Source organism: Salvelinus fontinalis, chromosome 36, assembly GCF_029448725.1.
Source record: "Salvelinus fontinalis isolate EN_2023a chromosome 36, ASM2944872v1, whole genome shotgun sequence".
Lineage (NCBI taxonomy): Eukaryota > Metazoa > Chordata > Actinopteri > Salmoniformes > Salmonidae > Salvelinus > Salvelinus fontinalis.
Genome location: NC_074700.1, coordinates 33,432,278 through 33,449,848, shown reverse-complemented (window position 1 = coordinate 33,449,848; position 17,571 = coordinate 33,432,278). Strand labels below are relative to the sequence as shown.

The 17,571-nt window shown below is 43.2% G+C and overlaps 1 protein-coding gene across 1 annotated transcript in view; it reads left to right on the top strand.

The window, feature by feature from the left end:
• Nucleotides 1–17,571, top strand: part of LOC129835624 (putative selection and upkeep of intraepithelial T-cells protein 1 homolog) — a 74,256-nt gene that overhangs the window by 32,956 nt on the left and 23,729 nt on the right. Inside the window, exon 3 of the mRNA XM_055901337.1 lies at nucleotides 991–1,221. Within this exon, the coding sequence (XP_055757312.1) occupies nucleotides 991–1,221 (231 nt within the window). The remainder of the gene's footprint in view (nucleotides 1–990; nucleotides 1,222–17,571) is intronic.

Here is a 17,571-nt window from a genome sequence, read left to right as displayed (position 1 = left end):
GGTAGGCCTACATTATGATGGTAGGCCACTCTGGTAGGACCTACATTATGATGGTAGACCACTCTGGTAGGCCACTCTGGTAGGCCTACATTATGATGGTAGGCCACTCTGGTAGGACCTACATTATGATGGTAGGCCACTCTGGTAGGCCACTCTGGTAGGCCTACATTATGATGGTAGGCCACTCTGGTAGGACCTACATTATGATGGTAGACCACTCTGGTAGGTCTACATTATGATGGTAGACCACTCTGGTAGGCCTACATTATGACGGTAGACCACTCTGGTAGGCCTACATTATGATGGTAGGCCACTCATAGGCCTACATTATGATGGTAGGCCACTCTAATTGTCCTACATTATGATGGTAGGCCACTCTGGTAGGTCTACATTATGATGGTAGACCACTCTGGTAGGCCTACATTATGATGGTAGGCCACTCATAGGCCTACATTATGATGGTAGGCCACTCTAATTGGCCTACATTATGATGGTAGACCACTCTGGTAGACCTACATTATGATCAAATAGCCACTGTAGCCTACATGTTGCACAGAATTTTCACAACATTCAAGTTTGTGCTCAGCAGACCTGAAATGTGTTCAGGGGCGAATTTTTTTTGAGGGAACATTGGTTATGTCTACGTCACTTCCTGGAGTATCTCAAACTGTCTACATAAATGTCCCACATGAGACGCCATCTTAACCAACTTCATTTGGCTTCAATGCTATAGAGTCTAAACACAGGAATGAATGGTGTCATTTGGCCCAGAATCCATGGAAGAACAGGAAGTTACCAGGTATCTTTAACTATGTGTCGTTTGTTTTTCTCCAGGGTTGTCTGAGGTTGTTGGATCGGCTGACCCAGTCATTGCCTCAGCTGGTGATGACGTCATTCTACCATGTTCCCTGAAACCCAGTGTCAATGCTAAGGACATGGTAGTGGAGTGGACAGGATTGGACCTGAGTGAGACTGACAGGAAATGCAAAGAAGAAAACAGCGTGAAAAAAATGGTTCATTGTTACAAAGACGGTCGAGACTTCTATGACGATCAGTGTCCATTCTACAGGAATAGGACATCAATGTTTCATGAAGAACTGAAGAATGGCAACGTCTCCTTAAAGCTGACCAACGTTACTCTCTCTGATGCTGGAAGATACAGGTGCTTCCTTCCAACACTGAACAGCCAGGTGAAGGAAACCACCGTTCAACTCATTGTTGGTGAGTCATGAATACTGGAGATGTGATCAGAGGTTGTATTGGTAAATCTGGCTACATGATTGGCTGCTAAAATATCAACATGTCTTCCTCCCTCATCATTCCTTCCTCTGTTATAGATCATGTATTCAGCTGGTCTTCCTTCCTCTGTTATAGATCATGTATTCAGCTGGTCTTCCTCCCTCATCATTCCTTCCTCTGTTATAGATCATGTATTCAGCTGGTCTTCCTCCCTCATCATTCCTTCCTCTGTTATAGATCATGTATTCAGCTGGTCTTCCTCCCTCATCATTCCTTCCTCTGTTATAGATCATGTATTCAGCTGGTCTTCCTCCCTCATCATTCCTTCCTCTGTTATAGATCATGTATTCAGCTGGTCTTCCTCCCTCATCATTCCTTCCTCTGTTATAGATCATGTATTCAGCTGGTCTTCCTCCCTCATCATGTATTCAGCTGGTCTTCCTCCCTCATCATTCCTTCCTCTGTTATAGATCATGTATTCAGCTGGTCTTCCTCATCATTCCTTCCTCTGTTATAGATCATGTATTCAGCTGGTCTTCCTCCCTCATCAGTCCTTCCTCTGTTATAGATCATGTATTCAGCTGGTCTTCCTCCCTCATCATTCCTTCCTCTGTAATAGATCAGAGGAAGTGAATTACAGTGAATTATGACACAGTGAATTATTGATGTCTTTCAAGTAAAGCTGTTGCTGGTTTAATGATTATCTCATTGTTACATCACAATGTATTCAGGTTGATGACATGTTAATACTGGAGTGCTGCAGGGTTCTGTTAATACTGGAGTGCTGCAGGGTTCTGGTAATACTGGAGTGCTGCAGGGTTCTGTTAATACTGGAGTGCTGCAGGGTTCTGTTAATACTGGAGTGCTGCAGGGTTCTGTTAATACTGGAGTGCTGCAGGGTTCTGGTAATACTGGAGTGCTGCAGGGTTCTGTTAATACTGGAGTGCTGCAGGGTTCTGTTAATACTGGAGTGCTGCAGGGTTCTGGTAATACTGGAGTGCTGCAGGGTTCTGGTAATACTGGAGTGCTGCAGGGTTCTGTTAATACTGGAGTGCTGCAGGGTTCTGTTCATGACTTCTGACCATCTTTCTGTTAATACTGGAGTGCTGCAGGGTTCTGTTAATACTGGAGTGCTGCAGGGTTCTGTTAATAGTGGAGTGCTGCAGGGTTCTGTTAATACTGGAGTGCTGCAGGGTTCTGTTAATACTGGAGTGCTGCAGGGTTCTGTTAATACTGAAGTGCTGCAGGGTTCTGTTAATACTGGAGTGCTGCAGGGTTCTGTTAATACTGGAGTGCTGCAGGGTTCTGTTAATACTGGAGTGTTGCAGGGTTCTGTTAATACTGGAGTGCTGCAGGGTTCTGTTAATACTGGAGTGCTGCAGGGTTCTGTTAATACTGGAGTGTTGCAGGGTTCTGTTAATACTGGAGTGCTGCAGGGTTCTGTTAATACTGGAATGCTGCAGGGTTCTGTTAATACTGGAGTGCTGCAGGGTTCTGTTAATACTGGAGTGCTGCAGGGTTCTGTTCATACTGGAGTGCTGCAGGGTTCTGTTAATACTGGAGTGCTGCAGGGTTCTGTTAATACTGGAGTGCTGCAGGGTTCTGTTAATACTGGAGTGCTGCAGGGTTCTGTTAATACTGGAGTGCTGCAGGGTTCTGTTAATACTGGAGTGTTGCAGGGTTCTGTTAATAATGGAGTGCTGCAGGGTTCTGTTAATACTGGAGTGCTGCAGGGTCCTGTTAATACTGGAGTGCTGCAGGGTTCTGTTAATACTGGAGTGCTGCAGGGTTCTGTTAATACTGGAGTGCTGCAGGGTTCTGTTAATACTGGAGTGCTGCAGGGTTCTGTTAATACTGGAGTGCTGCAGGGTTCTGTTAATACTGGAGTGCTGCAGGGTTCTGTTAATACTGGAGTGCTGCAGGGTTCTGTTAATACTGGAGTGCTGCAGGGTTCTGTTAATACTGGAGTGCTGCAGGGTTCTGTTAATACTGGAGTGCTGCAGGGTTCTGTTAATACTGGAGTGCTGCAGGGTTCTGTTAATACTGGAGTGCTGCAGGGTTCTGTTAATACTGGAGTGCTGCAGGGTTCTGTTAATAATGGAGTGCTGCAGGGTTCTGTTCTCAAAAATCAGGACGTGTTGTCATTGACCTGCTCAGTATTTGGAGTTGGGTTGGATATAGTCATGGATACAGTATATGGAGTTGGGTTGGATATAATCATGGATACAGTATTTAGAGTTGGGTTGGATATAGTCATGGTTACAGTATATAGAGTTGGGTTGGATATAGTCATGGATACAGTATATGGAGTTGGGTTGGATATAGTCTTGGATACAGTATATGGAGTTGGGTTGGATATAGTCTTGGATACAGTATATGGAGTTGGGTTGGATATAGTCATGGATACAGTATTTAGAGTTGGATTTGGAGTGCCCCCCTCACACAGAAATACACACTCAGAGCGTAGCTTTTCTTAAAAACTTGACTCTGCGTGTTTCGCTCACTTCTTTATTTTTTTTAACTAAGTTTGAGACTCAGCTCGCTGCCTCTCAGATCAAAGGTGGGTCCATCTGCTTCGTTCCAGAAGTGTGGTCTCCCTGAGATCCCAAGTTTGAGGGATCCCGCACGATTTACCCAGGTGGTCAGGAACGGTCACCAAGTGAAGATTCACATCCCATCCTCGTCGCCAAATATGTTGGTTATTTTCTTTACTATCAAATAAGAGACAAACTTATCACACAAGTCAGAGTTATACTTTAACTAAATCTGTATTCACTTTATTAATAAGGGAGCAGGTCAATACAACGCACACATATAAAGTGAATCGATTGAGTGCTCTACGATAATGATGACTGGTCGACGATTCACGCTCAGATGATTTGTTGAGAGCCACGAGACAAAAGTACAAAGGTCTTTTATAGCCAAGATACACCCCTTTCAAGCTACATGACGAACAACAGATTTATAGAATGGGTCACAAGGTTAAGATTTGTATGAAAGGTACCTATAATACATAGCAGACAGTATCTGATGATGAGGGACCAGTAGCATCAACCCACTCTGTACCCAAGGGAATAGCAAATGTATTATTATCATTGTTATTATTGTTGGTGTTACGTTAGAATTATTATTATTATTCACAGACACACAGTCAATCTTCTGAGTTGCATTTGAGTATATGCCACAATTTACATAAATACAAAGGAGTCTTAAGAAGACAGTGATAGTAATTGCAATGAGTCCAACAATTGACATAAATACAGGAGTCTATAGTGTTTCTCCTGTTGGAACACTTTTACAACCAAGTCGACGTCTGACGGCTTTTAAATGAACAAAATGTGTTGGTTGGGTGACTGAACTCCATCACGTGTTATCGTGTGCATTGGGCGAATAGAGTCTGACGCACACACCAGCAGAACAACGGGTAGTGTTTTTACAACAGTAGGTAACACTGACCGCTTCAGTTTACATTATTCACTATTAGCAAGTTAGACAGTCAAAGATGACTCACGAGATTTGAATGACGCTGTCACTGCCTTCCGTTTCACACAAAACAAAACCCACGTTGCTGCGCCTGACCTCCATATGACCTCCAGCAGGCCACAAATGTGCATGTGTCTGCTAAAACGGTCAGAAACAGACTCCATGAGGGTGGTATGAGGGCCCGACGTCCACAGGTGGGGGTTGTGCTTACAGCCCAGCACCGTGCAGGACGTTTGGCATTTGCCAGAGAACACCAAGATTGGCAAATTCGCCACTGGCGCCCTGTGCTCTTCACAGATGAAAGCAGGTTCACACTGAGCACATGTGACAGACGTGACAGAGTCTGGAGACGCCGTGGAGAATGTTCTGCTGCCTGCAACATCCTCCAGCATGACCGGTTTGGCGGTGGGTCAGTCATGGTGTGGGGTGGCATTTCTTTGTGGGGCCGCACAGCCCTCCATGTGCTCGCCAGAGGTAGCCTGACTGCCATTAGGTACCGAGATGAGATCCTCAGACCCCTTGTGAGACCATATGCTGACACATGCACATTTGTGGCCTGCTGGAGGTCATTTTGCAGGGCTCTGGCAGTGCACCTCCTTGCACAAAGGCGGAGGTAGCGGTCCTGCTGCTGGGTTGTTGCCCTCCTACGGCCTCCTCCACGTCTCCTGATGTACTGGCCTGTCTCCTGGTAGCGCCTCCATGCTCTGGACACTACGCTGACAGACACAGCAAACCTTTTTACCACAGCTCGCATTGATATGCCATCCTGGATGAACTGCACTACCTGAGCCACTTGTGTGGGTTGTAGACTCCGTCTCATGCTACCACTAGAGTGAGAGCACCGCCAGCATTCAAAAGTGACCAAAACATCAGCCAGGAAGCATAGGAACTGAGAAGTGGTCTGTGGTCACCACCTGCAGAATCACTCCTTTTTTGGGGGTGTCTTGCTAATTGCCTATAATTTCCACCTTTTGTCTATTCCATTTGCACAACAGCATGTGAAATTTATTGTCAATCAGTGTTGCTTCCTAAGTGGACAGTTTGATTTCATAGAAGTGTGATTGACTTGGAGTTACATTGTGTTGTTTAAGTGTTCCCTTTATTTTTTTGAGCAGTGTAGTTTAACTCCATCTGATCTAGTCAGAATACAGGAAGGTTATATAGTTTACCACCATCTGATCTAGTCAGAATACAGGAAGGTTATATAGTTTAACACCATCTAGTCAGAATACAGGAAGGTTATATAGTTTAACACCATCTAGTCAGAATACAGGAAGGTTATATAGTTTACCACCATCTGATCTAGTCAGAATACAGGAAGGTTATATAGTTTAACATCATCTGATCTAGTCAGAATACAGGAAGGTTATATAGTTTAACATCTGATCTAGTCAGAATACAGGAAGGTTATATAGTTTAACACCATCTAGTCAGAATACAGGAAGGTTATATAGTTTAACACCATCTGATCTAGTCAGAATACAGGAAGGTTATATAGTTTAACATCTGATCTAGTCAGAATACAGGAAGGTTATATAGTTTAACACCATCTGATCTAGTCAGAATACAGGAAGGTTATATAGTTTAACATCTGATCTAGTCAGAATACAGGAAGGTTATATAGTTTAACACCATCTGATCTAGTCAGAATACAGGAAGGTTATATAGTTTAACACCATCTGATCTAGTCAGAATACAGGAAGGTTATATAGTTTAACTCCATCTGATCTAGTCAGAATACAGGAAGGTTATATAGTTTAACTCCATCTGATCTAGTCAGAATACAGGAAGGTTATATAGTTTAACATCTGATCTAGTCAGAATACAGGAAGGTTATATAGTTTAACATCTGATCTAGTCAGAATACAGGAAGGTTATATAGTTTAACTCCATCTGATCTAGTCAGAATACAGGAAAGTTATATAGTTTAACACCATCTGATCTAGTCAGAATACAGGAAGGTTATATAGTTTACCACCATCTGATCTAGTCAGAATACAGGAAGGTTATATAGTTTAACACCATCTAGTCAGAATACAGGAAGGTTATATAGTTTACCACCATCTGATCTAGTCAGAATACAGGAAGGTTATATAGTTTAACATCTGATCTAGTCAGAATACAGGAAGGTTATATAGTTTAACTCCATCTGATCTAGTCAGAATACAGGAAGGTTATATAGTTTAACATCATCTGATCTAGTCAGAATACAGGAAGGTTATATAGTTTAACATCATCTAGTCAGAATACAGGAAGGTTATATAGTTTAACACCTGATCTAGTCAGAATACAGGAAGGTTATATAGTTTACCACCATCTGATCTAGTCAGAATACAGGAAGGTTATATAGTTTACCACCATCTGATCTAGTCAGAATACAGGAAGGTTATATAGTTTAACACCATCTAGTCAGAATACAGGAAGGTTATATAGTTTAACACCATCTAGTCAGAATACAGGAAGGTTATATAGTTTACCACCATCTGATCTAGTCAGAATACAGGAAGGTTATATAGTTTAACATCATCTGATCTAGTCAGAATACAGGAAGGTTATATAGTTTAACATCTGATCTAGTCAGAATACAGGAAGGTTATATAGTTTAACACCATCTAGTCAGAATACAGGAAGGTTATATAGTTTAACACCATCTGATCTAGTCAGAATACAGGAAGGTTATATAGTTTAACATCTGATCTAGTCAGAATACAGGAAGGTTATATAGTTTAACACCATCTGATCTAGTCAGAATACAGGAAGGTTATATAGTTTAACATCTGATCTAGTCAGAATACAGGAAGGTTATATAGTTTAACACCATCTGATCTAGTCAGAATACAGGAAGGTTATATAGTTTAACACCATCTGATCTAGTCAGAATACAGGAAGGTTATATAGTTTAACTCCATCTGATCTAGTCAGAATACAGGAAGGTTATATAGTTTAACTCCATCTGATCTAGTCAGAATACAGGAAGGTTATATAGTTTAACATCTGATCTAGTCAGAATACAGGAAGGTTATATAGTTTAACATCTGATCTAGTCAGAATACAGGAAGGTTATATAGTTTAACTCCATCTGATCTAGTCAGAATACAGGAAAGTTATATAGTTTCACACCATCTGATCTAGTCAGAATACAGGAAGGTTATATAGTTTACCACCATCTGATCTAGTCAGAATACAGGAAGGTTATATAGTTTAACACCATCTAGTCAGAATACAGGAAGGTTATATAGTTTACCACCATCTGATCTAGTCAGAATACAGGAAGGTTATATAGTTTAACATCTGATCTAGTCAGAATACAGGAAGGTTATATAGTTTAACTCCATCTGATCTAGTCAGAATACAGGAAGGTTATATAGTTTAACATCATCTGATCTAGTCAGAATACAGGAAGGTTATATAGTTTAACATCATCTAGTCAGAATACAGGAAGGTTATATAGTTTAACACCTGATCTAGTCAGAATACAGGAAGGTTATATAGTTTACCACCATCTGATCTAGTCAGAATACAGGAAGGTTATATAGTTTAACTCCATCTGATCTAGTCAGAATACAGGAAGGTTATATAGTTTAACATCTGATCTAGTCAGAATACAGGAAGGTTATATAGTTTACCACCATCTGATCTAGTCAGAATACAGGAAGGTTATATAGTTTAACTCCATCTGATCTAGTCAGAATACAGGAAGGTTATATAGTTTAACATCTGATCTAGTCAGAATACAGGAAGGTTATATAGTTTAACATCAGATCTAGTCAGAATACAGGAAGGTTATATAGTTTAACATCTGATCTAGTCAGAATACAGGAAGGTTATATAGTTTAACATCTGATCTAGTCAGAATACAGGAAGGTTATATAGTTTAACACCATCTAGTCAGAATACAGGAAGGTTATATAGTTTAACATCTGATCTAGTCAGAATACAGGAAGGTTATATAGTTTAACATCTGATCTAGTCAGAATACAGGAAGGTTATATAGTTTAACACCATCTAGTCAGAATACAGGAAGGTTATATAGTTTAACATCTGATCTAGTCAGAATACAGGAAGGTTATATAGTTTACCACCATCTAGTCAGAATACAGGAAGGTTATATAGTTTACCACCATCTAGTCAGAATACAGGAAGGTTATATAGTTTACCACCATCTGATCTAGTCAGAATACAGGAAGGTTATATAGTTTAACACCATCTGATCTAGTCAGAATACAGGAAGGTTATATAGTTTAACATCTGATCTAGTCAGAATACAGGAAGGTTATATAGTTTAACATCATCTGATCTAGTCAGAATACAGGAAGGTTATATAGTTTAACATCTGATCTAGTCAGAATACAGGAAGGTTATATAGTTTAACACCATCTGATCCAGTCAGAATACAGGAAGGTTATATAGTTTAACATCTGATCTAGTCAGAATACAGGAAGGTTATATAGTTTACCATCTGATCTAGTCAGAATACAGGACGGTTATATAGTTTAACACCATCTAGTCAGAATACAGGAAGGTTATATAGTTTACCACCATCTGATCTAGTCAGAATACAGGAAGGTTATATAGTTTAACACCATCTAGTCAGAATACAGGAAGGTTATATAGTTTAACACCATCTGATCTAGTCAGAATACAGGAAGGTTATATAGTTTAACACCATCTAGTCAGAATACAGGAAGGTTATATAGTTTAACACCATCTGATCTAGTCAGAATACATGAAGGTTATATAGTTTAACATCTGATCTAGTCAGAATACAGGAAGGTTATATAGTTTAACACCATCTAGTCAGAATACAGGAAGGTTATATAGTTTACCTCCATCTGATCTAGTCAGATTACAGGAAAGTTATATAGTTTAACACCATCTGATCTAGTCAGAATACAGGAAGGTTATATAGTTTACCACCATCTGATCTAGTCAGAATACAGGAAGGTTATATAGTTTAACACCATCTAGTCAGAATACAGGAAGGTTATATAGTTTACCACCATCTGATCTAGTCAGAATACAGGAAGGTTATATAGTTTAACATCTGATCTAGTCAGAATACAGGAAGGTTATATAGTTTAAAATCATCTGATCTAGTCAGAATACAGGAAGGTTATATAGTTTAACATCATCTAGTCAGAATACAGGAAGGTTATATAGTTTAACACCTGATCTAGTCAGAATACAGGAAGGTTATATAGTTTACCACCATCTGATCTAGTCAGAATACAGGAAGGTTATATAGTTTAACTCCATCTGATCTAGTCAGAATACAGGAAGGTTATATAGTTTAACATCTGATCTAGTCAGAATACAGGAAGGTTATATAGTTTAACATCTGATCTAGTCAGAATACAGGAAGGTTATATAGTTTAACACCATCTAGTCAGAATACAGGAAGGTTATATAGTTTAACATCTGATCTAGTCAGAATACAGGAAGGTTATATAGTTTAACACCATCTGATCTAGTCAGAATACAGGAAGGTTATATAGTTTAACATCTGATCTAGTCAGAATACAGGAAGGTTATATAGTTTAACACCATCTAGTCAGAATACAGGAAGGTTATATAGTTTAACATCTGATCTAGTCAGAATACAGGAAGGTTATATAGTTTAACACCATCTGATCTAGTCAGAATACAGGAAGGTTATATAGTTTAACATCTGATCTAGTCAGAATACAGGAAGGTTATATAGTTTAACATCATCTGATCTAGTCAGAATACAGGAAGGTTATATAGTTTAACATCTGATCTAGTCAGAATACAGGAAGGTTATATAGTTTAACACCATCTGATCTAGTCAGAATACAGGAAGGTTATATAGTTTAACATCTGATCTAGTCAGAATACAGGAAGGTTATATAGTTTACCATCTGATCTAGTCAGAATACAGGACGGTTATATAGTTTAACACCATCTAGTCAGAATACAGGAAGGTTATATAGTTTACCACCATCTGATCTAGTCAGAATACAGGAAGGTTATATAGTTTAACACCATCTAGTCAGAATACAGGAAGGTTATATAGTTTAACACCATCTGATCTAGTCAGAATACAGGAAGGTTATATAGTTTAACACCATCTAGTCAGAATACAGGAAGGTTATATAGTTTAACACCATCTGATCTAGTCAGAATACAGGAAGGTTATATAGTTTACCACCATCTGATCTAGTCAGAATACAGGAAGGTTATATAGTTTACCACCATCTGATCTAGTCAGAATACAGGAAGGTTATATAGTTTAACACCATCTAGTCAGAATACAGGAAGGTTATATAGTTTAACACCATCTAGTCAGAATACAGGAAGGTTATATAGTTTAACACCATCTAGTCAGAATACAGGAAGGTTATATAGTTTAACACCATCTGATCTAGTCAGAATACAGGAAGGTTATATAGTTTAACATCTGATCTAGTCAGAATACAGGAAGGTTATATAGTTTAACACCATCTGATCTAGTCAGAATACAGGAAGGTTATATAGTTTAACACCATCTAGTCAGAATACAGGAAGGTTATATAGTTTAACACCATCTGATCTAGTCAGAATACAGGAAGGTTATATAGTTTAACACCATCTAGTCAGAATACAGGAAGGTTATATAGTTTAACACCATCTGATCTAGTCAGAATACAGGAAGGTTATATAGTTTAACACCATCTAGTCAGAATACAGGAAGGTTATATAGTTTAACACCATCTGATCTAGTCAGAATACAGGAAGGTTATATAGTTTAACACCATCTAGTCAGAATACAGGAAGGTTATATAGTTTAACTCCATCTGATCTAGTCAGAATACAGGAAGGTTATATAGTTTACCACCATCTGATCTAGTCAGAATACAGGAAGGTTATATAGTTTAACACCATCTAGTCAGAATACAGGAAGGTTATATAGTTTAACACCATCTAGTCAGAATACAGGAAGGTTATATAGTTTAACACCATCTAGTCAGAATACAGGAAGGTTATATAGTTTAACACCATCTGATCTAGTCAGAATACAGGAAGGTTATATAGTTTAACATCTGATCTAGTCAGAATACAGGAAGGTTATATAGTTTAACACCATCTGATCTAGTCAGAATACAGGAAGGTTATATAGTTTAACATCTGATCTAGTCAGAATACAGGAAGGTTATATAGTTTAACACCATCTGATCTAGTCAGAATACAGGAAGGTTATATAGTTTAACATCTGATCTAGTCAGAATACAGGAAGGTTATATAGTTTAACACCATCTGATCAATCAATCAATCAAGTTTATTTTATATAGCCCTTCGTATATCAGCTAATATCTCGAAGTGCTGTACAGAAACCCAGCCTAAAACCCCAAACAGCAAGCAATGCAGGTGTAGAAGCACGGTGGCTAGGAAAAACTCCCTAGAAAGGCCAAAACCTAGGAAGAAACCTAGAGAGGAACCAGGCTATGAGGAATGGCCAGTCCTCTTCTGGCTGTGCCGGGTGGAGATTATAACAGAACATGGCCAAGATGTTCAAAATGTTCATAAATGACAAGCATGGTCAAATAATAATCAGGAATAAATGTCAGTTGGCTTTTCATAGCCGATCATTAAGAGTTGAAAACAGCAGGTCTGGGACAGGTAGGGGTTCCATAGCCGCAGGCAGAACAGTTGAAACTGGGACAGCAGCAAGGCCAGGTGGACTGGGGACAGCAAGGAGTCATCATGCCCAGTAGTCCTGACGTATGGTCCTAGGGCTCAGGTCCTCCGAGAGAGAGAAAGAAAGAGAGAAGGAGAGAATTAGAGAGAGCATACTTAAATTCACACAGGACACTGGATACGACAGGAGAAGTACTCCAGATATAACCAACTGGCCCTAGCCCCCCGACACAAACTACTGCAGCATAAATACTGGAGGCTGAGACAGGAGGGGTCAGGAGACACTGTGGCCCCATCCGATGATACCCCCGGACAGGGCCAAACAGGAAGGATATAACCCCACCCACTTTGCCAAAGCACAGCCCCCGCACCACTAGAGGGATATCTTCAACCACCAACTTACAATCTGATCTAGTCAGAATACAGGAAGGTTATATAGTTTAACATCTGATCTAGTCAGAATACAGGAAGGTTATATAGTTTGTTAACTGAGTTACTTAATGAGAGGGGGTAGTACTGAGCTAGCCTGCATGTTATGTCTAATGACAGCCTGCAGTACCCCGGTTGGCCTTCAACTCGAGTTACTTAATGAGAGGGGGCAGCACTGAGCTAGCCTGCATGTTATGTCTAATGGCAGCCTGCAGTACCCCGGTTGGCCTTCAACTTGAGTTACTTAATGAGAGGGGGCAGCACTGAGCTAGCCTGCATGTTATGTCTAATGGCAGCCTGCAGTACCCCGGTTGGCCTTCAACTTGAGTTACTTAATGAGAGGGGGCAGCACTGAGCTAGCCTGCATGTTATGTCTAATGGCAGCCTGCAGTACCCCGGTTGGCCTTCAACTTGAGTTACTTAATGAGAGGGGGCAGCACTGAGCTAGCCTGCATGTTATGTCTAATGGCAGCCTGCAGTACCCCAGTTGGCCTTCAACTTGAGTTACTTAATGAGAGTGGGCAGTACTGAGCTAGCCTGCATGTTATGTCTAATGGCAGCCTGCAGTACCCCGGTTGGCCTTCAACTTGAGTTACTTAATGAGAGGGGGCAGCACTGAGAACCTGTAACGTCACTTCCTGGAGTAGCTCAAACTGTCTACCTAAGTCTCCCACATGAGACGCCATCTTAAATGGCTATAAATGGCTGTCTGGGATGAGGGGTGTGGGGCAATGTACTGTCTGGGATGAGGGGTGTGGGACAATGTACTGTCTGGGATGAGGGGTGTGGGACAATGTACTGTCTGGGATGAGGGGTCTGGGACCATGTACTGTCTGGGATGAGGGGTCTGGGACAATATACTGTCTGGGATGAGGGGTCTGGGACCATGTACTGTCTGGGATGAGGGGTCTGGGACCATGTACTGTCTGGGACAATGTACTGTCTGGGGCAATGTACTGTCTGGGATGAGGGGTGTGGGACAATGTACTGTCTGGGATGAGGGGTGTGGGACAATGTACTGTCTGGGACAATGTACTGTCTGGGATGAGGGGTCTGGGACAATATACTGTCTGGGATGAGGGGTCTGGGACAATATACTGTCTGGGATGAGGGGTCTGGGACAATGTACTGTCTGGGATGAGGGGTGTGGGACAATGTACTGTCTGGGACAATGTACTGTCTGGGATGAGGGGTCTGGGACAATATACTGTCTGGGATGAGGGGTCTGGGACAATATACTGTCTGGGATGAGGGGTCTGGGACAATATACTGTCTGGGATGAGGGGTCTGGGACAATGTACTGTCTGGGATGAGGGGTCTGGGATGAGGGGTCTGGGGCAATGTACTGTCTGGGATGAGGGGTCTGGGACAATGTACTGTCTGGGATGAGGGGTCTGGGACAATGTACTGTCTGGGATGAGGGGTCTGGGACAATGTACTGTCTGGGATGAGGGGTCTGGGACCATGTACTGTCTGGGATGAGGGGTCTGGGACAATGTACTGTCTGGGATGAGGGGTCTGGGACAATGTACTGTCTGGGATGAGGGGTCTGGGACAATGTCCTGTCTGGGATGAGGGGTCTGGGACAATGTCCTGTCTGGGATGAGGGGTCTGGGACAATGTCCTGTCTGGGATGAGGGGTCTGGGGCAATGTACTGTCTGGGATGAGGGGTCTGGGGCAATGTACTGTCTGGGATGCGGGGTCTGGGACAATGTACTGTCTGGGATGAGGGGTCTGGGACAATGTACTGTCTGGGATGAGGGGTGTGGGGCCATGTACTGTCTGGGATGAGGGGTCTGGGACCATGTACTGTCTGGGATGCGGGGTCTGGGACAATGTACTGTCTGGGATGAGGGGTCTGGGACAATGTACTGTCTGGGATGAGGGGTCTGGGACCATGTACTGTCTGGGATGAGGGGTCTGGGACCATGTACTGTCTGGGATGCGGGGTCTGGGACCATGTACTGTCTGGGATGAGGGGTCTGGGACCATGTACTGTCTGGGATGAGGGGTCTGGGACAATGTACTGTCTGGGATGCGGGGTCTGGGACCATGTACTGTCTGGGATGAGGGGTCTGGGACAATGTACTGTCTGGGATGCGGGGTCTGGGACCATGTACTGTCTGGGATGAACACCACACATTGACTGCTTGATAGAACAGCTATTTCCATGTTAAAATGTTATGGGATGCATTTTCTCCATTGTTTCTGATGGTAGACAACTCTGGTAGACCACTCTGGTAGACCTCTCTGGTAGACCACTCTGGTAGGCCTCTCTGGTAGACCACTCTGGTAGGCCTCTCTGGTAGACCACTCTGGTAGGCCTCTCTGGTAGACCACTCTGGTAGACAACTCTGGTAGGCCTCTCTGGTAGACCACTCTGGTAGGCCTCTCTGGTAGACCACTCTGGTAGACCACTCTGGTAGACCTCTCTGGTAGACCTCTCTGGTAGACCACTCTGGTAGACCTCTCTGGTAGACCACTCTGGTAGACCACTCTGGTAGATCTCTCTGGTAGACCACTCTGGTAGACCTCTCTGGTAGACCTCTCTGGTAGACCACTCTGGTAGACCTCTCTGGTAGACCACTCTGGTAGACCACTCTGGTAGATCTCTCTGGTAGACCACTCTGGTAGACCACTCTGGTAGATCTCTCTGGTAGACCTCTCTGGTAGACCACTCTGGTAGACCACTCTGGTAGACCTCTCTGGTAGACCACTCTGGTAGACCACTCTGGTAGACCACTCTGGTAGACCTCTCTGGTAGACCACTCTGGTAGACCACTCTGGTAGATCTCTCTGGTAGACCTCTCTGGTAGACCACTCTGGTAGACCTCTCTGGTAGACCACTCTGGTAGACCTCTCTGGTAGACCACTCTGGTAGACCTCTCTGGTAGACCACTCTGGTAGACCTCTCTGGTAGACCACTCTGGTAGACCTCTCTGGTAGACCTCTCTGGTAGACCACTCTGGTAGACCACTCTGGTAGACCACTCTGGTAGACCTCTCTGGTAGACCACTCTGGTAGGCCTCTCTGGTAGACCACTCTGGTAGGCCTCTCTGGTAGACCACTCTGGTAGGCCTCTCTGGTAGACCACTCTGGTAGACAACTCTGGTAGGCCTCTCTGGTAGACCACTCTGGTAGGCCTCTCTGGTAGACCACTCTGGTAGACCTCTCTGGTAGACCTCTCTGGTAGACCACTCTGGTAGACCTCTCTGGTAGACCACTCTGGTAGACCACTCTGGTAGATCTCTCTGGTAGACCACTCTGGTAGACCTCTCTGGTAGACCTCTCTGGTAGACCACTCTGGTAGACCTCTCTGGTAGACCACTCTGGTAGACCACTCTGGTAGATCTCTCTGGTAGACCACTCTGGTAGACCACTCTGGTAGATCTCTCTGGTAGACCTCTCTGGTAGACCACTCTGGTAGACCACTCTGGTAGACCTCTCTGGTAGACCACTCTGGTAGACCACTCTGGTAGACCACTCTGGTAGACCTCTCTGGTAGACCACTCTGGTAGACCACTCTGGTAGATCTCTCTGGTAGACCTCTCTGGTAGACCACTCTGGTAGACCTCTCTGGTAGACCACTCTGGTAGACCTCTCTGGTAGACCACTCTGGTAGACCTCTCTGGTAGACCACTCTGGTAGACCTCTCTGGTAGACCACTCTGGTAGACCTCTCTGGTAGACCTCTCTGGTAGACCACTCTGGTAGACCACTCTGGTAGACCACTCTGGTAGACCTCTCTGGTAGACCACTCTGGTAGGCCACTCTGGTAGACCTCTCTGGTAGACCACTCTGGTAGACCACTCTGGTAGACCACTCTGGTAGACCTCTCTGGTAGACCACTCTGGTAGGCCACTCTGATAGACCACTCTGGTAGACCTCTCTGGTAGACCACTCTGGTAGACCACTCTGGTAGACCACTCTGATAGGCCACTCTGGTAGGCCACTCTGATAGGCCACTCTGATAGGCCACTCTGATAGGCCACTCTGGTAGGCCTACAGTATGATGGTAGGCCACTCTGGTAGGCCTACAGTATGATGGTAGGACACTCTGATAGGCCACTCTGGTAGGCCTACATTATGATGGTAGGCCACTCTGGTAGGACCTACATTATGATGGTAGACCACTCTGGTAGGCCACTCTGGTAGGCCTACATTATGATGGTAGGCCACTCTGGTAGGACCTACATTATGATGGTAGGCCACTCTGGTAGGCCACTCTGGTAGGCCTACATTATGATGGTAGGCCACTCTGGTAGGACCTACATTATGATGGTAGACCACTCTGGTAGGTCTACATTATGATGGTAGACCACTCTGGTAGGCCTACATTATGACGGTAGACCACTCTGGTAGGCCTACATTATGATGGTAGACCACTCTGGTAGGCCTACATTATGACGGTAGACCACTCTGGTAGGCCTACATTATGATGGTAGACCACTCTGGTAGGCCTACATTATGATGGTAGGCCACTCATAGGCCTACATTATGATGGTAGGCCACTCTAATTGGCCTACATTATGATGGTAGGCCACTCTGGTAGGTCTACATTATGATGGTAGACCACTCTGGTAGGCCTACATTATGATGGTAGGCCACTCATAGGCCTACATTATGATGGTAGACCACTCTGGTAGGCCTACATTATGATGGTAGGCCACTCATAGGCCTACATTATGATGGTAGGCCACTCTAATTGGCCTACATTATGATGGTAGGCCACTCTGGTAGGTCTACATTATGATGGTAGACCACTCTGGTAGGCCTACATTATGA